The 20643-nt window shown below is 48.2% G+C and overlaps 1 protein-coding gene across 1 annotated transcript in view; it reads right to left on the bottom strand.

Annotated features, from left to right (window-relative positions):
• Nucleotides 1-20643, bottom strand: part of LOC309819682 (kinesin-like protein KIF28P) — a gene marked incomplete at its 5' end in the record, with an annotated part of 86220 nt that overhangs the window by 14427 nt on the left and 51150 nt on the right. Inside the window, 8 exon segments of the mRNA XM_082650060.1 lie at nucleotides 5665-5772; nucleotides 6409-6527; nucleotides 11800-11944; nucleotides 12981-13104; nucleotides 14618-14672; nucleotides 16207-16297; nucleotides 17722-17828; nucleotides 20435-20544. Coding sequence (XP_082506186.1) covers nucleotides 5665-5772; nucleotides 6409-6527; nucleotides 11800-11944; nucleotides 12981-13104; nucleotides 14618-14672; nucleotides 16207-16297; nucleotides 17722-17828; nucleotides 20435-20544 — 859 coding nt within the window.

Raw genomic sequence — 20643 nt, 5'->3', positions numbered from 1 at the left:
CCACAAAAGATCCCCAAATGCCAAAGCTGTCTTGAGAAGAAAGAATGAAGATAGAGGCGTCAGGCTCCCTGATTTCAGACTATACTACAAAGCTGCAGTAATCAAAACAACATGGTACGGGCACAAAACAGACATATAGATCAGTGGAACAGAACAGAGAGCCCAGATATAAAACCATGCACCTATGTTCAATTAATCTATGACAAAGGAGGCAAGGATATACAATGGAGAAAAGACAGTTTCTTTAATAAGTGGTGCTGGGAAAACTGGATAGCTACATGTAAAAGAATGAAATTAGAACATTTTCTCACACCATATACAAATGTAAACTCAAAATGGATTAAAGCCCTAAATGTAAGTCCTGAAACCATAAACCTCCTAGGATAAAACATAGGCAAAACACTCTTTGACATAAATCGTAGCATTATTTTTTTGGCTCTGTCTGCTAAGCAAAAGAAACAAAATAAAAAATAAACCAATGGGGGACGTCTCTGGTGGTCCAGTGGTTAAAACTCCCCACTTCCACTGCAGGGGGTGCAGGTTTGATCCCTGGTCAGGGAACTAGGCGCACTGTGTGGCATGGCCAAAAAAAAAAAAAACCAATGGGACCTAATTAAACTTAGAAGTTTTGCACAGCAAAGGAAACCATCAACAAAATGAAAACACAACCTACTGAATGGGAGAAAATATTTGCAAATGATATGACTGATAAGGGGTTAACATCTAAAATATATTAACAGCTTATACAACTCAATATCCAAAAAGCAAACAACCTCATTAAAGAATGGGCAGAAGAGTGCTCACTTTGGCAGCACATATACTAAAGCTGTAAGAATACAGAGAAGATTAGCATGGCCCCTGCGCAAGGATGACATGCAAATTCATGAAGTGTTCCATATTCTAGAGTAAAAAAAAAATGCACAGAAGACCTAAATAGATATTTTTTCAAAGAAGATATACAGATGGCCAAAAGGAACATGAAAAGATGCTCAACATCACTAATCATCAGAGAAATGCAAATCAAAACCACAATGAGAGATTTTCTCCCACCTGTCAGAATGGCTCTCATCAAAAAAATCTACAAATAACAAATATTGGCCAGGATGTGAAGAAAAGGGAGCCCTAGCCCACTGTTGGTGGGAATGTTAATTCACACAGCCACTATGGAAAGCTGTATGGAGGTTCCTTTAAAAACTAAAAATAGAGCTACCATATGATCCAGCAATCCCACTCCTGGGCATATATCCAGAAAAGAAACTCTAATTCAAAAATATACATGCGCCCCAATGTTCATAGCAGCCCTGTTTACAACAGCCAAGATGTGGAAACAACCCAAAGTTCCCATCAACAGACGACTGGTTAAAGAAGATGTGAGATATATATATATATATACACACACACACACACACACACACACACACACACACACACACACACACACACAATGGAATATTACTCAGCCATAAAAAGGATGAAATTCTGCCATTTGCAACCATGTGGATGGACCTAGAGGGTATCATGCTTATTGAAATAAGCTTGACAGAGAAAGACAAATATTGTATGTTATCACTCATATGTGGGTTCTAAAAAATAAAATGAATGAATATAACAAAACAGAAACAGACCCACAGATATAGAGAACAAACTAGTGGCTGCCAGTAGGGAGAAGGAAGGAGGAGGGGCAAAATACGGTAGGGGATTAAGAGTTACAAACTACTATGTATAAGATAAATAAGCTACAAGAATATATTGTACAGCACAGGGAATATAGCCAATATTTTATAATAACTTTAAATGGAGTATAATATATAAATATATTGAATCACTATGTTTTCCACCTGAAATTAGTATGATATTGTAAATCAACTGTACTTCAATTTTAAAAAAATAACTAAAAAGAAACAGCGTCATAGATACAGAAAGCAAACAGGTTGTTGCTAGAGTGTAAGGGGGTGGGGGAAGGAAATAGTTGAGGGAGATGGAGAGGTACATACTCCCAAGCGCAAAGTAAGTGAGTCTTCGGTATGAAATGGACAGTATGGGGAAGGTAGTCAATAATTATGAAACTATCTTTGTATCTTGTTTGATGGTAACTAGACTGACGATCATTTTGAACTGCATAGAAATATCAAATCACTATGTTGGGTACCAGGAAGTAACACAGGGTTTTAGGTCAGTTATACTTTTAAAACGAACAATCTTATAGAAAAAGAGTTCAGTCTTGTAGTTACAGAGGCAGGGGTGGTGGGAAGAGGAACTGGATGAAGGCAGTCTAAAGGTACCAACTTACAGTTATAAGATCAATAAGTACTAGGGATGTGTACAACACGATGAATGTAATGAACACTGCTGCGTGTCGTACAGGAAAGCTGTTAAAGAGAGTGAACCCTAAGAGTGCTCATCACATGGGAAACAATTTTTTTCCTATTTGTTTAATGTTGTGTCTATATGAGATGACGGATGTTCACTAAACTTATCGTGGTCATCATTTCCTGATGTATGCAAGTCAAATCATTTATGCTCTACACCTTAAACTTACATGGTGCTGTACGTCAAGTATCTCCCAATAAAACTAGAAGGAAAAAAAAACAACGCGGTTACCAGGTAAGAGTAGCAATTCCTTCTTTGAGCAACTTGGAAAACACCAAAAAACTAACAGGTAAGTCATTCTCTCTCTGAGTGTTATGTATCTTCATATAAAAAGGACATCCTAGAAAAAAAAAAAAAAAAGGACATCCTCCAGACATAAAAAAGACTCCATTCTTTTTCTGTTTGCCCCAAGCAATGGCGAAGAACACAGTACTCCATCCCCAGAGGCGTGGTGAAGGCTACAGGAGACCTTGGCTGTGGTGCACGCGGCGCTGGAGCCGAGCACAACAGGAATTCTAGTCACGTGGGTTTTTAGAGCCCTTTAGGCTAGGGAACTAAGAAAATGCGAATCCAGGTAATGAAAGCAGTCCACCGCCTCGTTACTGTGCCCTGCGGCGGATAAACTGACGTCACCCGGGCAGGTCAGCGAGGCCCCTGCGCCGCCGACCCCGCAGCCGGCCTGTGGGCCTGGCGCAGAGCGATCGCTGGGCTCTCGTAGCTCTTGGGCTGGTAGGTGCAGCCGCAGCACTGGCGGTTAGAAGGCCCTCCCAGCCCCCAGCGGCCCTGGCTGCTCCCGGGTGGCTCTGACAGTCGCTGCCCTAACCCTGCGGCGGCGGAGCACCCACGGTGCACGTGGTGCAGGGGTGAACATTTACACGATCGACCGCCAAAAAAGCGCCACTCGTGTCCATACCTAGAACCCACTGCTGCTCTTCACCGGTCTTGTCTTTTGGCCTTCAAAATCACACACACACGAACGATCCAAGGAACTACCAGAGGTTACTACCAGCGTTTCACAGGGCTTTTGAGGAAGGCAGGGCTTCATTTGAGGAATGTAACTAGTACTTTTAAAAGGTGAAAATGGACAGACTTGAAGATGACAGATCAGTAAGATTAATCTCTTCATGAGAAAAAAGAAAACTAGAAAAGAAATCACCATAAAATTAATTAGTGCATAATCCCTTAAAAGAGAACGCAGTACAGTTTATGCAGAAGCATTCCCATCAAACAGTTATCTGTGGCCGTGACCGGGATGCCAGGTTGGAGCAAAAGAACAGCATCTCCGAACGCGCGCGGGCCCTCAGCTCTCCCACATGGCACACTGAGTAAAGTGTGAAAACATCATCTTGCATTCTCTTTCTGGTAATGGCAGGCTGTTACTCAGGTAACCCCTCTGCTAACAATAGAAAAGGCTGAATGAAATATTTTTTCAAATCACCTTTAAACTGTAATAAAAATAAACAATAATAAAAAGGAATAACATTGGGGGGAAAAGTTCAAAACAAACCTAAAAATCTCCTTAAAGCAAAGTCTGACAAGGTAGTAAGAAACTGCCAGAACAAATTCTGGGGTAACGCCTGGCCCCAGAGACGCATATGGAATATTGGGTCACCAAAGCTTCTTTGCCCTGATGGCATCTGCCAGATTAAACAAAACAAAAGTCACACACACAGCTCCAAAGGCCTCATGGGACTTGGCATAGAAGTCAAGGCTGACTTTCCAGGATGTGGGGTCTTACTGAGACCCCTGACAGCTACACTGGGAGTGTGAGGTGAGCCAGCATCAAACATGCTGCTATGGACTGAATGTTGGTATGCCCCCAAAATTCATATGTTGAATCCTAACCCCCAATGTGATGGTATTAGGAAGTGTGGCCTTGGGCAGTGATTAGGTCATGAGGGTGGAGCCCACATGGTGGGATTAGTGCCCTTATAAAAGAGACCCCCAGAGAGCTCCCTTAGCCCTTCCACCACGTGAAGACACAGCAAGAGGACAGCCATCCACGAACCAGGAGGTGGGCTCTCACCAGACACTTGGACCTGCCCTTGCCATGATCTCGGACTTCCCGTGTCCAGAACTGTGAGAAATAACTGTTGTTTAGCGCACTGGTCTTTGGTATATTGCTGTAGCAGCCTGGGTGGACAAGACATGTTTCTGCCTTCTTCCAACTCTAGGGGATGGAGGGGAGGCCACCTCGGTGCTGGTCAGAGGAAAAGAAGAAAAGGACAGGAACACATCTCAGGGGTTGTGGCTCAGGAACGGCCTTGCTCAGGTGTGCCTTCTGGGCGCCCACACTTCGAGCAGTGGTCTTGGTGTTCCCAGCACCTGGCAGACACAAAGCCCCTTGACCCGGCTGATGAGTACTCAAGCGTTTACCATGTGAACAGATACATTCATAACCTTTTCTCTGTTTGTCATATTTCACAATTTTAAAAAGTTTTTAAAGATTGGTCTTGACCCAGAAAATTTTGGCAACTTTAGGGCAACGAGCAGAAAAATTAAACCCAGAGAAGCACCAGTTAGTCGTTTGGCGGAGCAGATCATCCAATGACGGAAAAGTCCCCAGCCACAGCCAGCCCCTCCTCCAGAGGCATGTTTGCTACAAGACTTACAGCTAAGGAGGCATGTGTACACCAAGGATTGGGAGGGAGCAGCCCACCCAAAGGTCACCTGAGAATTAGGGGCACATCCTCTGAAGATGCAGTAGGGAGTGAACATTTGGCTGGAGGGCTGCTCTGAAGGCATAAGGGACACCAACTCTAGGCCCACTCTTTTCTGTTAGGCAGAGGGAAAGGAAAGGGGTCTGAAGTGCCTAAGAAGGGCCTTCCTGACAGCAATGTCACAAATGGGAATGGACCAGCCAGTGGAGGTTACGGCCTCTTCTGGCGTCTTAATGAAAGTGCGGATTTTCTCATTGCTCAGAACGGCAGCTCTGTCTCTCTCGGGCACTCGCACGAACACCACTATCAGTTGGACACACTCTCAGGCTCCCTTCTGGTTCTAAAGGTCTGGAGTCATGATAAAAATAAGCAGAAAGCATGGGTGGGAAAGCCCGTGGGTGGGAAAGATCCCAGGTCTTGGTGCTGTCGGGGAGAGACGCCAAGGAGGGGATCACAGAGAGGGTCCCCGCTCCCCAGAGGCTGTCCCCCAGAGCCCCACTCGCATTCGGAACCTGTCTGGCCCCTTCGCTGGGTCTCCACAAGCTGTAGCAAGTAAAACTAACCTGCATCCCTAGGAAAGCTCCTCAGAAACTCTTTGTGGAGTCTCACACCTGCCCCCAAGGGGCAGCCTCACCTGACGAGTCCTCTGATTGGTCACCTTCACCATGACCTCTTTTTGTAGGTCATAGCCCCTGGAATCTGATGACGCTAAGTTCTTCACTTTCAGCTCCATGTTAAGTCCCTGATAAGAAAAATACTTCTCACTAAATAATCCTACTTTCATCAGCCTATACCATCTTTGAAATTTCTTTTTCATTCTCTCCATACTCAGGCTTTCTAAAAGAAGATGGTCTACCTCTTGCTCCTTGGAATTCCCATCAAGAGAAAAGCCAGAGCACCAGAACTTCTCAACAGTATTCTGGAACTAACACGTGTAGGCCTCACCAAAGTGACTGAATCTCATGCAAGTTTCCCGATGATTGGGATCCTGTGTCACCAGAGAGCGAACGCCAGCCCAGGCCTCCTCTGTGGCAGAGAAGCCACCAGGGTGCCTGCACCCAGAGAGGGCCTCTGCAGGACAGTCTGGGGTGGGGTGGCCACGGCAAGCTAGTGTTGGTCTGGAGTCCTGGTGGTCCCAGAGCCGTGGGGGCCAGAGGTGGAAGGAACGGACTCGAGGCTGGGACTGGGGAGGCCCGGGTGTTGGCTGAGGCCCTGTCACTAGCTCACTGTGGGGTCTTAGGCAAAGCACCCGCCCTCTCCAGGCCCACGTGTCAGGCATGTCTACACCACGAAGCCAGCCAATGGGAGTGAGGGGTACATTGAACCTGTTCTCTGAGGTCCTTTCTGGAGCTGGGATTTTACCATTTTCTAGCCTTACCTTCTTCAGCTCTTCACTCATTTGATTTGCTTCTGCAACCAGTGGCATCAGTTTGATGTAGTCCTGGAACACAGCCAGGACACTGGGGTCTGCCTTGCCATCCCCACTGTTCACAGCACCTAGGAAAGATTGGAGAGGAAGGGAAAGTCACTCACTGGTTCTAGGATACTTTTCAGCCATGAATAAATTTACACACTCCTTGGTTCCTTCATTCAGTCGTTCATTCAACTGTTCACCAAATATTTACATTTTAAAATTACAAGCATGTAAAAGAATAGATACATGTATATGCATAACTGAATCACTTTGCTGTATACCTGAAACTATCGCAACATTGTTAATCAATTACACTCCAATATAAAATAAAAAGTTAAAAAAAATTACAAGCGGGCTTCCCTGGTGGCACAGTGGTTGAGAGTCCGCCTGCCGATGCAGGGGACACAGGTTCGCGCCCCAGTCCAGGAAGATCCCACATGCCGCGGAGCGGCTGGGCCCGTGAGCCATGGCTGCTGAGCCTGCGTGTCCGGAGCCTGTGCTCCGCAACAGGAGAGGCCACAACAGTGAGAGGCTCGCGTACCGCAAAAAAAAAAAAAAAAAAAAAAAAAAATTACAAGCATGTAATAAAACAAACAAACAAACAAAAACCAAGAAAGAAAACTAAGTGAGGAGGAGAGGACACTGCCTGGCTTTACTTAAGCAATTGCTCCACTTAACCCAAGAATCTCAGCAGCATTGTGACAGGAGGCCTTCTGCCTCCAGTTTCCCATCTTGGTCTCAGGGTCCTTGACCCAAGGTGGCTCCACACTCTCCAGGGAGGAGGCTGGGGCAGGAAGAATACAGTTGGCTAAAGGAAGGTCTGGGGATTTCTCGAGAACCGCAGCTGGCACAGAAGCAACCTGTTCTTACTTCTGCTTGGGGTGGCTTGGAGGAGGGGATCACGGAGATGAAGGGTGAGCCAATCCCCCTGCCAGACCTCGGTTGGTGCTGCCTTGTGCCAGGAACTCTCAACTATTTAGGGATTCCCTGCCCTGAGGTCTGACTCCCAGAACTGCCCACCAGCCGCCTTGCTGAGGACCTACAGTCTTCGCTGGCGCTGAGCACCTTCAGCCCAGCGTCTGGGGCTTGTTTGACCTCATTGTGCTGCCAGCCCTGGGCTGGAAAGGCAGGTGTGCCGTCCATTTATTTTGCTAAAATTCTGAAGAAAAGTCTTTGGTATACGAAAAAGGGAGGGACTATTTTGCACACATGTAGGCACACCCCACGAGGCACACCCCACGGCTCACCAAGCATGGGTTTATAAGGCAAGTTCAGGCAGGGCGCGCGGGCTGGAGAGAAGGTACCGGCGCACGTGAGACGCTCCTCGTTTGGGAAGCCCAGCACAGCCAGAGACCTCAGTGAAGCCCAAGCTCAGGTGGCTTCCAGGGGCCCTGGTACCATGGCCTCCCCTGAGGGGAGTGAGCCGGGGCCTGGAGATGGGAGGGGAGGTAAGGTGGTCAAGAGCCTCCATCTGAGGCGAGGGAAGAGACGGACAAAGGAAGATGCCAGAGCTCCTGAATGCTCCTACGGACGAGGAATCCCAGGTTGTTGGGCAGTGGAGGCTGGGCTGAGAGGATAAGGGGAGCCTTTGACTCAGAAACCTAAGGCTGTAATTTATTCTAGGCTAGGGTCTGGTTTTCGTTCATCACCGTCTCTCCAGGCTCCCAGTCAGCATCTTTAGCTGTTGGGCTGTAGCTTCTATAGGCCCAGAAGGCCCCTGGGTGGGGCTGGGAGGTGAGTGGGGAGGACAGACCCTAGCCTGCCCTGCCCTGGGGGGAACCCGATGTCCAGGCATGGGCCTCCTGGGGCAGGGTGTTCTCAGACAGAACAGAGCAGGACGTGCCCACATTTGGGCCCTAGGTCATGCATGTGTGCATGACTAAGCTTCTGTGTGGGAGCTGATCTGGTTAATCTCATTCATCATTCATTCAACAAACACTTACTAAAGGCCCATTGCTAGGCCGTTATCAGACTCTGGGGATTCAGAAGTGAACCCGCTCTCGTCAGCTCTGTAAGGACAGGGCATTTCTTTGCTCACTGCTGGATCCCCAGGGCTTAGAACCACATCTGGCACATAGTAGGAGCTCAGTAAATACTTGTTGAGTGAAGGAATATATAAGTGAATGGGTAAACAAGAGAAAAAAAAATCCCAGCTAGAGCTTATATTCTCAGGTGGACAAATGAATAATAATCAAACTAATAAATAAAATAATTTTAAAATGTAATGAATGCTAGGACAGAAATAGAGTTAAATAAGAAAGAATAAACAAACGAAGCCAAGAAAGGGGAAGATCTATCTGAGGAGGTAATTTTTGAGCTGAGAGATGAAAGATGAAAATGACCCAAAGATGGAAAGAAAAGCAAGCAATAAGTGCAAAGGCCCTGAGGCAGAAAGGGCTTGATGTGTTGGAGGAGTAGAAAGGAGACCAGTGAGGTTCAAACTGGGGTGAGGAGAGAGTGAGGTTCAAACTGGTGTGAGATGCGGTTGGAGAGAGAGCGTGAGGTAGATCATAAAGGGCCTTAAGAACGTGGTAGGGAGTTTGGGTTTTATTCTAAGAACACTGAGAAGTTGGTGAATATTTTGCAGCCCGAGTGTATCATGATCTGATAAGTTCAGAGACAACTACACTGTTCAGGTAAGAGAAGATGATGGCTTGCACTGAAATGGTGGCACAGGAGGATGGAGAAAAGGCAGACTGGATGAAGAAGTGAGGGAAAGGAGGAGGCCTAGATTTTTGCCTTGAGCAGTTGTTTGCCAAGATGATAAGTCCTGGGAATGAGAACAGGCTTGGAGTGAGTGGGGAGTCAAGGCTCTGTTTTGGACACTTTCATGTTGAGACGCCTGTGAGTCATGCAAGCAGAGATATCAAGAAGGCAGCTGGATGGGGGTATCAAGAGATATCAAGGGACAGCAAGAAGACAGAGGAGCTGAGGGTTGTCAGCACAGATGGCACTTAGAGCCACTGAGAATGATGAGAGCAGAGTGGGGAAAGCATCCATCTAGAGAAGAGTCCCAAGGTCCAAGCTCTGGGGCTCTCCGAATTTCAAGATGGGTAAGATGAGGAGAAGCCAGGAAAGGGAATGTGGAAGAAGTGGCCTAGAAGAAAACCAGGAGAACATACGGTTCCAAGAGTCAAATATCTCCAAAAGGAGAGAGGGCTCAACCGTGTAAGATGTGGCTGAGACCTCGGTAAGATGTGTGCAGACAAGTGCCTGCTAGACCTGGAATGCAGAGGGATCAGGGTCAGGCATGAGTGGGACAGAAGCCAGACTGGAGATGAGAAAATGGAAACAACTTCCTAGTTTTCTATAAAAGGGAACAAAAAGAAATATGGCAGGAGCTCGAGGGAGATGTGGGTCTAAGTGTTTGTTTTTATGGTGGAAGATAGTGGAGCATGTTTGCATGTGATAGAATGACCCACGGAGAGCATTTAGTGATGCAGGAGGATGAGAGGAGGGGGCTCTTCAGAGACAAATGCTTGAGAAGGTGAGAGGGATGGAATCCAGAGGACAGATGGAGAAAATGGGCAAACATACTATGTTCGCCCACCAAGAGAAAGATAAAAGTAAACCCTGTGGTATTGAACTGGAATTGGAGGTATTACTAACTTATGGCTTTACAGAATAGGTGAAGCTATAATATGTGTGTGGGAACCATGTATCTATACAGCAGTTTGCACACATAGTCCCAGATCTTGATTTATAAATGTCCTTCTCCACCAAAAGGAATCAGGATCCTTGGAGAAATGACTGACACCATAGCTGGGACTGAGAGCCCACGAGACAAACCTGGAACATTTTTTGATGCCAGAAAGTAGGCTAGTGTTTAAAGAATGAGGAGGACTGTCAGGAAGACACAGAATCCAGCTTGAAGGGGCTCCCACTGGCCAAATCCAGGACACTTTGCACCTCAAAATAAATTATGAAAGCAACAGCTTATAACTTATGGAGTAAAACAGGACTCTATGAGTTCACAGGGACATAAACAAATGAATAAACAAATAAATAGGAGGGAACACATTTCTTGTAGTAACATTGTTTCAAATAAAGGTAGAAGAAATGGTGGAGCTAGAAATTCACCATTTGACAAAAATCATACTAATCATCCAATGATCAAAGGGTGATAAAATTAGTGGATGAAAGTGTGATAAGGTATAGGATACCTACATATCAAAGTCTCTCCCCATAAAATATTTATTAATTAAAAAGATAGGATTAGTCATTGTACCGTGGAGAAACCTGGCAGACACCCCCCTAACCAAGTGATCACAAAAAATGGACAACCTGACACCATGTGCCTTCTGAGGTGAGGCACAGAGGCTACAACATCACTTTGCTGGCATTCCTGCCAAAAATGTATCACCCCCGTCCCATCAGGAGGAAACATCATAAAAACCCAAACAAAGGAACATTATACAAAATGATTGGCCTTTAGGAAGTATACAATGTGGTATTTAAGGATAAAGGAGCACCATGTCTGCAACTTACTCTGAAATGGTTCAGGAAAAAAATTATATATATATGTGTACATATATATATACACACACATATACATATATAATAAAGCAAATGTAGTAAAATATTTAAACAGGAATCTGAGCAGAGTGTGTTTGAGAGTTCAGTGTGCTACTCTGGAAACTTTTCCATACCTTTCAAGAAATGTCAGAGTTAAGAATAACCCACAAAATGCTTGCCCACCTTGGCAAGGGGCTCCAGAGAACTGGGGCTAAAGGCGTTTGAGCTCAAAGACAGGCTGGCTGACTCTTGGCCAAGATGCTTTGGGAAGTGTGCCCATGAGAGAGCCACATGGTGACCACAGAAGAAAAGGTTTCAGGGGCAAAAGGGAGAGCTGTCAAGACGTCATACAAAGCATGGAGATGGGGCCAAAGGATGACTTCCCTTTCCTAGCAGAAGAGCCCGTGTAAGGAGCTTCCGGTCCCCCAGGGGCTGCAAAGGGGGCAGGAGGTACCCTCAATACTGACTACTGATTAGGGCCAGACTCTGAGCCGTTAGATATTAATTTACAGAAGACTAAATTTAGAAGACTGGCACACTGAAATGAATTTTTGTCCAGGAGAAGATTATCTCCCTGAAGGCATGAATTAGCTGTGCCGGACCCAGCGATCGCATTTCAGCATCCTCCTATCCCAGTGTTGTATCCACTCTCTACTCCTCGAAACAAATCTTTGACGTGTGCTCACTCTGTATGAAAATCATACCTTTACTTTTCTAAACCTTGTATTTTGACACAATAGAAGATTATTTTCTTAAGGAAAGCAGGAGAGCACACAGTGGACGCAGCTGCTTTCACATCCACCCATGGAAAATGCCAGCAGTCAGGCCCAGGCTGCTCACCGAGCGTGTCCACACTCACTCCCTCCGAAGCCGCTCTCTCCAGCTGGAAAAAGTCGTAATCAAATCTGCTCAAGTCCTCGCTGCCTCGCTCTGAAGGAAACCCGATGTAGAGGTAGGCGCTGTTGGACCCCGAAATAATTCGGTCCTAGGGAGGAGAGAGCGGGCTCGGAGGGAAGAGGCCAGAGGAGGCGAGCCAGCTCCTCTGTGTAAATCCTGAGACCCTGTTTATCCCCCAAACAGGAAAGAGACCCATAAACGAGGAGGGAAGAGGGGGCCTCTTGCTTTTTCGTGCTTTCACTGACTCCTTCCTTTATTCCACACTCTCCACCAGGCGCTGAGAGTCGGTGGGGACCGGGCAGACCCATCCCTCCCCTCCGGGACTTGATGAACTAACGATGTCATCACAGCGATGTAATCACAGCCCAGCCCATGCAGGATGCTGGGAGGAAAAGGGCGGGCCTTCTGCAGAGTGTATGGGGCCTAATTTACACTGGGGATTAGAGAAGACCTCTTGGAAGGTGCACTATTTAAGGTGACACGTCAAGTGTGTTAAGTTTCGGCGAGGCTGAGAAGGCCGCTGCCCACCGGAGCCTGGCACGTTTTGAGCATTCAAGGGGTCGTGTGACCGAGGGAAGCCCAGGCAGAGCAGTGAGGCCAGAGAGGCAGGAGATGGGCCGGCTCCCTCGGGTGTCCTAAAAGGGAGGTCATCGAAGGATTTCCGAGAAAGGGGTGGCCTGCTCCAGTGTGCTTGTCTCAAAGGCTCTCTGTGGCTAAAGGTGGAAAAGGGACTGGAGAGAGGCCTGGAGCCCCTGTGCTGCTGGGACTCGGGCCAGGGTGGTGGCAGGAGATGGGGAGAGCCCGATGTTGGCAAGGGGCTGGCAGTCCCTCTCCACGGCAGGTTTTAAAAATCTAAAATGTCATACGGGGGTTCGAGCTGGAAGGATTTTGGCGATCACCTAGTTCACCCCTCTCTGCTTTATGGGCGAGGTCCGAGGAGGTGAAGTGACTTCCCCAGGACACACGGGGAGTTAATCTCAGGTCTCCTGAGCCCACAGCTGTGACCCTGTCATCACTGTGACACGTAGCAGAGGGACACGAGGGCGTTAGCTCCCAGCCCTGCCCACCTCCCTCCAGCTCTCGGACAAACTTGGGAAACCCTGTGGCTCCGCAGGAGAGCTTACCAAATGCTGCAGCTTCGTCTTGGTCGTGATGGGCACCCCGTTAACGATGACCTTGCATTTGCCGTGTGGAGTCACCGTCACTTTACCATCCGAATTTGTGAAGGAAGCGTGTTTATCTGAAATTCTAAAAGGATAAGACTGTGTCTAAGAGACCAAATAAATTACGATTTTAGTGAACAGTTTAGATCGTCCTTTCTCATTTGCACAATCAGGTAAGCCCTACAGCTGCCAAGGAAGCCCTGTGGGGCTCCTGTGTGCTGGCTCCGTGGGTGGAGATGGAGAGGTGGGTGCAGGGACTCTGCCCTCCAGCGGGGAGACAACAAAGCAATCATTTCTTAGTGGAACCCCGCCCCTCCCCCACCCCAGTACTAGAGCCCTCAGGGGTTGCGCAGGCCTGTAGGATTGAGAGGAGGGGAAATGGAAAGATAGGTGTTTCAGAAGAGACACTTGGAAGGTGACTTAATAATGTGGCCACATATTGCTGAGAAGTTTAGGTCTGGTTCTTGGTCTTTATCTATACAAATCCAGACTTGAGATGTTACAGGATTTGGGGTCAGTATCAGAGGTGTCAGATTGGCTGCCCAACAGACGTCATCTCTGTGCCCTGAATGACCGGCTTCCTGGCTGTTCTAGAATGTTCCTGGGAAGTCAAGACACACAACAGCCACCCAGAGCCCTTGCCTGCCTGGGGCTCAGGGGTCCTGTGGGAAGGTTTGACCCTCAGCTCATCTGGAGTTCAGCCCTTCCAGACCTGTGTGTTAGACTAGGGTTGCCGCAGGAAGTGGTCTGGAAAGGGAGATGAGGGGGTCCCCAGGAAGAATCAGGGCAAAGGGCCTGGAGGCCAGTGGTCAGGGTGAGTTAGTGCCCACAGGTCCCCCGCCTCCCCTCTCCCAGCCACCAACACACACACAAACACACACACACATGCTCCCCAGACGGGCTCAGGAGGGCTGAGGTATGTCGGGGGGACTGGTCAGTAAGGTCCCTCTTTGTAGGGGCTGATTGAGTCTATTGACTGGAAATCTGTGGGCAGTCAGGACACAGTGGTCCTGGAAGAGGGAAAGAAACCCTGGAGCAGCAGCCTCCCCAGGAGAGAGGCCACGGAGGTAGGGCCCCACTGTGAGTTTACGAACCTGCCTTGAGGTTCCACAGGGGCTCCTGCAAGGATCCTGAGGGGTCCTCAGGGAGGGGATCAGCTCAAAGTCTGGGCTTTGCCTTAGTCTGGTTGGTGAGGGCTCTGAGCACATGATCCAAGGACGCTTTGCTCTTGGTGGTGGGACCACAAAAGGCATAGGCCACCCGTAGGGGGCCTGTCCTCCTAACTCTCTTCACTTCCTGCCCCATCTACTCATGTCCATTTGTGGAGAATTATTCCCTTTGTCCCAAGCTCAGGGCCAAGGAAACAAAGTGAGCGCAGCACAAGGGATTTCGGTGACAAAAGAAAACCCTCTGAAGGTGATCTTCCATAAGCATTAGAGTCGGTCCCGAGGAAGGTCTGGTCATATCTTGTCCTCGGTTGTCCGGCAGGGTCTGTGGCCTGGCCTGAGGACGACTGGATGAATTCTGAGAGTCTCCTCTGGGTGCAGTGGTCGCAATTCTCTAATGCTGGACAGAGGTGCTGGGTCACGTCAACTTACCCCAAACCTTGAAGAGTGATGGCATTTGAAGCTGCCTGACCAGCATCACACGAACCTGAAAAGAATTACGGTAAGCTGTTTTCAAATGTTTTCAGGATTTGCCATTAGTAAGCTAACATGTTTGACGTTTGGGAAGTACCATATCCTCTCCAATTAGATCATGTGAAGGGATTTTTTCGCTGCGATGTTCAGTCATGATGGTGCACGGACATCACCTTGCCTTGGGGATAACTGTTCTACTTTCTACCTTTTTTGTGATGTTCCTAACTTTCTGTTTGTTTGTTTAGGAAAATATTTTTTATTTAAGAATGTGTCATTTATGTTAACATTTAATGGATTTATTATTGTTATTTTAAATGAATTTTTATTGGAGTGTAGTTGATTTACAATGTTGTGTTAGTTTCAGGTGTACAGCAAAGCGAATCAGTTATACATATAAGTATATCCACTCTTTTTTAGATTCTTTTCCCATAGAGGTCATTACAGAGTATTGCGTAGAGTTCCCTGTGCTATACAGCAGGTTCTTATTAGTTATCTATGTTATATATAGTAGCGAGTATATGTCAACCCCAATGTCTCAATTTCCTCACTTTTTAAAAGTTCTACCTTCTTCATGGGAATTCTGGAGGAAGAAACTGTTGCATCTGGGCCTTAGGAGACCCACTGAAGCCTGGCCACAGGGAAGGCCCTGGTCTGTGAAGTTCTGTTTCTGTCCAGTGACTGAGCCCAAGGACAGTGCTGGGAGCATCACACCAACCTCCTGGGGCTGCCCCCTCATTCAGCCCCCACTGCCGTCCTGCATGAGCCTCTCCTGTCCTGAGTGTGCACAGGGCTAGGGTGGGAAAGCCAAATGGGACTAAATATTGGTGCCGTTTTCCAGTGGATGAATGGATCAACAAAATGTGGTACACACATACAATAGATTATTGTTCAGCCTTAAAAAGGGAGGAAATCCTGACACAGGTTTCAACATGGATGAGCCTGGAAGACATTATGCTAAGTGAAGTAAGCCAGACACAAAAGGACAAATACTGTAAGATTGCACTTACACAAAGTGCCTGGAATAGTCAAATTCATAGAGACAGGAAGTAGAATGGTGGTTGCCAGGGGCTGGGGGAGGGGCTAATGAGGAATTATTGCATAAAGGGGACAGAGTTTCAGTTTGGGAAGATAGAATCAATCTGGAGGTGAGTGCAGGTGAGGGCTGCACAACAACGCAAAGGCCCTTAATGCCAATGAACTGTACGCTCAAAGACGGTTAACATGGGGAATTTTCTGTTATGTGTATTTTTTTTTTTTTTTTTTTGCGGTACGCGGGCCTCTCACTGTTGTGGCCTCTCCCATTGCGGAGCACAGGCTCCGGACGCGCAGGCTCAGTGGCCATGGCTCACGGGCCCAGCCGCTCCGCGGCATGTGGGATCTTCCCGGACCGGGGCACGAACCCGTGTCCCCGGCATCGGCAGGCAGACTCTCAACCACTGCGCCACCAGGGGAGCCCTGTTATGTGTATTTTACCACAAAAAAAATCAAAAAGAAAAAAGGGGCAGGAAGCATGAGCAGGACCAGGGCAGGTCTAGAGGAGTGAGTACCAGGTTCAATGAAGTGCTTGAGAACCCCCGTGAGCTGCGGGTCTTCACTGACGTTGAGAAGGCGCGGGAAGGTCTTCATCATCTGCTGCTCCTGGAGGAGAAACAGAGAGAGGGCTTCCTCGCCAGACAGGGCAGCACAGCACAGACAGCAGTGTTCCTTCCTATCCACTGCTCCTCGGAGCTGTTTGTGCATTCCGTCAACTCACCCCATAAAGCAAACCCAGAGGAGGAAAGTGTGACCAGGGGCTTCGCTGACAGAGCGGGTGCGATCCTGGCAGGTCAGCAGTCGGGGGCCTGCATTCATCCCGTCAGGACTGTTGCAAAGCACAGCCGGTTTCCTACTCTGTTCACCATTCCCAGCTGCTCTCGCATGCTTCCCTGCACTTTGGTTTCTACCCCTGCCATTTCTTCTGGCCCCCGGCATCCCCAGCTGTCAGGAGGCCCCATTCTGGTGCTCCGCCTGGGTAATTCTTCCCAGGTTCCACTAAACCATCTGCCCTACATCTCATTCCCCCAAGTCCTTTGGCGAGCAAAATGGGGCCTATTGCATCGCCCTCTAGTGGTTACCAAAATGCACTTCATTTTTTAATACAGGTGTTGATTGGTATTGCGGTTATAGAGGTTTGATAGTCAAGCAGAACTGGAATAAGCTATGCAGGCACAAGGAAAGCTTTTAAATCCTGAATTTCTCATAAAGAATAAAGAAGATGAGAGTCCTGGTTCTAACTGTCCATACAGAACAGAGTCCTAGGTTCTTCACTCTGGATCCTACTTGACCCCTGCAGCCAAGGGTCACAAACCCAGGTACCCCTTACACAGGATGTTACTTTCTTGGCCCTTCTGGCTGCTGGGTGCAGCCATATTACATCCACGCCTCTAGAGTTCTTGGACCCTAACTTAACCTGACCCCCTGCTGCCACAGACCTCCACCCGACTCCACTCCTTCCGCCTGGAGCTCACATCTCTTCTGGCGTCATGAGCCCTTTGGAATCTGGACTGGACCCATCCCACTACTTCTAAAGTCCTCCAGAGCTGGCCCATGACTTTGGAGTTTGTCCAGAGCCTCGTGGCTTTGGGGAGGAAGGTCATGGGAGGCAGGGCATCTCCCTGGCCCAGGTACAGAGTTCACACCCCAGCCCATTTATGATCTGGAATTGGCGGTGAATACCAGATACGTGGTTCAGGGTCACAACTCATAGACCCCAGAAGACAATCATGTTCCTCAGATCCTCCCCAAATTCTAATTATCCACAGCCTTGAATTCTATTCTCAGCCTCATGGCCTCTTTGCTTCCTTCCCTTTCATGCCCTGTCATTCTCTCCCCAACTCTGCCAATAATTTAATTAAGTCATGCGTCACATATAACATGACACATTCACATATTATACATAATACACCTCACCCCGATTATCCACCTGGCATCAACCCAGGCATTGGCGCTTGTCTGGGTAAGGGGCAAGGCCGCCCACCCCCCGCCAGGTTGTCAGCCTCGGCAGGTGGAGGTGGTAAGCTCACCTGGGCGATGACCACGTAGTACTGCTGCCATTCACTCCGGGCCTGCTCCAGCTGGTGCACCCAGCTCAGCTGATCAGGGGGAGACCTGAGCTGACAGGCTGGCAGCTCTGGAAGGAGGGAGATACTTTAAGCAACTTAAGACCAATTTAAGGTCTGCAGTGTCAAAGGTGAGGCACAGAATGTCTCAGTCAAAACATGGCACTCTCAGCAGGAGTGGGAAATAGAACTGCACTGACTGCACTTGGCAAGTTCTAGAAAGACTAGGATATTCACAGCAGCTCTATTCACAATAGTCAAGATGTGGAAGCAGCCTAAGTGTCCATCCGCAGATGAATGGATAAAGAAGATGTGGTACATATATACAACGGAAGGTTAGCCCAAAAAAAGAATGAAATCATGCCATTTGCAGCAACATGGATGGACCTAGAGATTATCATACTAAGTGAAGTAATCAGAGAAAGAGAAATACCATACAATATCACTTATATGTGGAATCTAAGAAAATAGCACAAATGAGCTTATTTACAAAACAGAAACAGACTCACAGACATAGAAAACAAACTTATGGTTACCAAAGGGGATAGCTGGGAGGTGGGAGGGGGATAAACTAGGAGTTTGGGATGAACATATACACACTACTATATATAAAATAGATAAACAACAGGGACCTACTGCACAGCACAGGGAACTATACTCAATGTCTTGTAATAACCTATATGGGAAAAGAATCTGAAAAATAATATATATACGTATGTGTAGGTGTATAATTGAATCACTTTGCTGTGTATCTGAAACTAACACAGGGCTGCCCTGGTAGCGCAGTGGTTAAGAATCCACCTGCCAATGCAGGGGACACGGGTTTGAGCCCTAGTCCGGGAAGATGCCACATGCTGTGGAGCAAAACTAAGCCCGTGCACCACAGCTACTGAGCCTGCGCTCTAGAGCCCGTGAGTCACAACTACTGAGCCCATGCACCTAGAGCCCGTGCTCCGCAACGAGAAGCCACTGCAATGAGAAGCCCGTGCACCGCAACAAAGAGTAGCCCCCGCTCGCAGCAACTAGAGAAAGCCTGAGTGCAGCAACGAAGACCCAACACGGCCAAAAATAAATATATTAATAAAAAGAAACTAATACAACATGGTAAATGAACTCTACTTCAATAATTAAAAGAAAAAAAAGACTAGGATCACCTCTTAATTCAAAGGAAACTAGAGCAAGGAGGTCCTTTGTAAGAGGAGCACTGAACCTCAGCAATCTGTTTTTTTAATCATGTGGGCATGTGAGAGCATTTCAGGGCATTCCTGTAAAGTCAGGGGATTCAGGAAGAATCAAAGATTTATCTTACCTTGTTTTTCATGTGTTCCGTGTCTGTGCTTATGAATAATGGGAATTAGATGCTATATTTAGGTCAACATCTGCATGTCCGGATTTTAGAGGTACGGAGATTTGTGACAGAGCAGAGTCATGCCTGGACCAGATGTGGGCACAGCCTCTAATTTAGGAAGTGCGTGGTTGAGTCTGAAGCCTTAGTGAGTCAGGACTTGGGAACCCAGAGATATGCCAGATGGGGCCAACCTGTCCTCGAACAGAACATCCATGGGGGCAGCCAGGTGTGTGTGCATGCGGGAGCGGGTTGTGGTTGGGAAGTGTTGCCACCGCCAGACAGAGAGCCCGTGTGGCACGAGGGAGCCCGGCCGGGCGAGGGGAACGGCTACCAAGGGCCGGACGATGACAGTGGGGGCACACTCCACTAAGAGCACTGAGCGCAGGGCTCTCAGACCTTCTGGTCTGGCTGTTTTGATGCTGAACGCTTTTACCAATTCTACTTCAACAGTTTTATATTTTGTCCTTTCCATCCATACCATTCTAAATTGTTCATGGGCATAAAATTACACACACCTCATGCTGCCATGCTGAAATCTCAGGCCTTCACTCAAAGCAGTGGTCCTCAATAACTGCACAGTGGGCCACCTTAGGGTGGGCACTTTAAGAACCACTGCTGCCCCCGGGATGGATTAATTGGTCCAGATGGCGCACAGAGTCACAAGGTGACTCTAACGTGCAGCCAGGGCTGAGCAGAGTCTTAGAAGAGGGTGCTGGGGGTAGTGCTTCTTAGCTCCAAACATCACTTAACTGCATGAGGCCATCAGCCGAATAAACGCCCTTAGGGCCACCGTCCAAATCTGGTAAGGAAAAAGTAGTCCCGGTGGAAAGAATAACCTCAAAATAAAAATGGCAATTAAAAAAAAATGAGACTAAAATGACCATTTAAAGAGGACAAGGCCAGGGCTTCCCTGGTGGCGCAGTGGTTGAGAGTCCGCCTGCCGATGCAGGGGACGCGGGTTCGTGCCCCGGTCCGGGAAGATCCCACATGCCGCGGAGCGGCTGGGCCCGTGAGACATGGCCGCTGAGCCTGCGCGTCCGGAGCCTGTGCTCCGCAACGGGAGAGGCCACAACAGTGAGAGGCCCGCGTAGCGTAAAAAAAAAAAAAAAGGACAAGGCCATTATTATAACTGCTGTGAATCTACATTCAGGCCAAAATGTCCTGGACAAAGGCCCAGGGGTGCCCCAACCTGCCCTAGGGCTCCCCTAAGACTCTACCCAGGGGTTGGCCCCCAGGCCTGGGCCTGGCCACGGCCCCTCCCTTCCTCCCTCCCACTCCCAGCCTCCTGGCTGCTGGCTTGGACCCGCGCTGACTCCTGACTCGGTTTACCTGCCATTCTGGAGTTTCCACACCCAAGCAGCAGTTTGTTGTTCTCTGCCCTGGACTCTCTCATCAGGGTCGAGGTGTTGACCACGGCTTTGTTCCGGATCTTCTTAGCCCTGTGCAAAGGTGGACACACAACCAGGCCCTGGACCTTTTGCAGTTGGAGCAGTACCACCAGATCACTGGCTGGAAACTGGGCTCTGGTCTCAGAAGGT

Source organism: Grampus griseus, assembly GCF_964374135.1.
Source record: "Grampus griseus genome assembly, chromosome: 1".
In the NCBI taxonomy this organism is placed as follows: Eukaryota; Metazoa; Chordata; class Mammalia; order Artiodactyla; family Delphinidae; genus Grampus; species Grampus griseus.
Note: the sequence above shows the minus strand (reverse complement) of the source record. Positions and strands in the feature narration are given on the sequence as shown.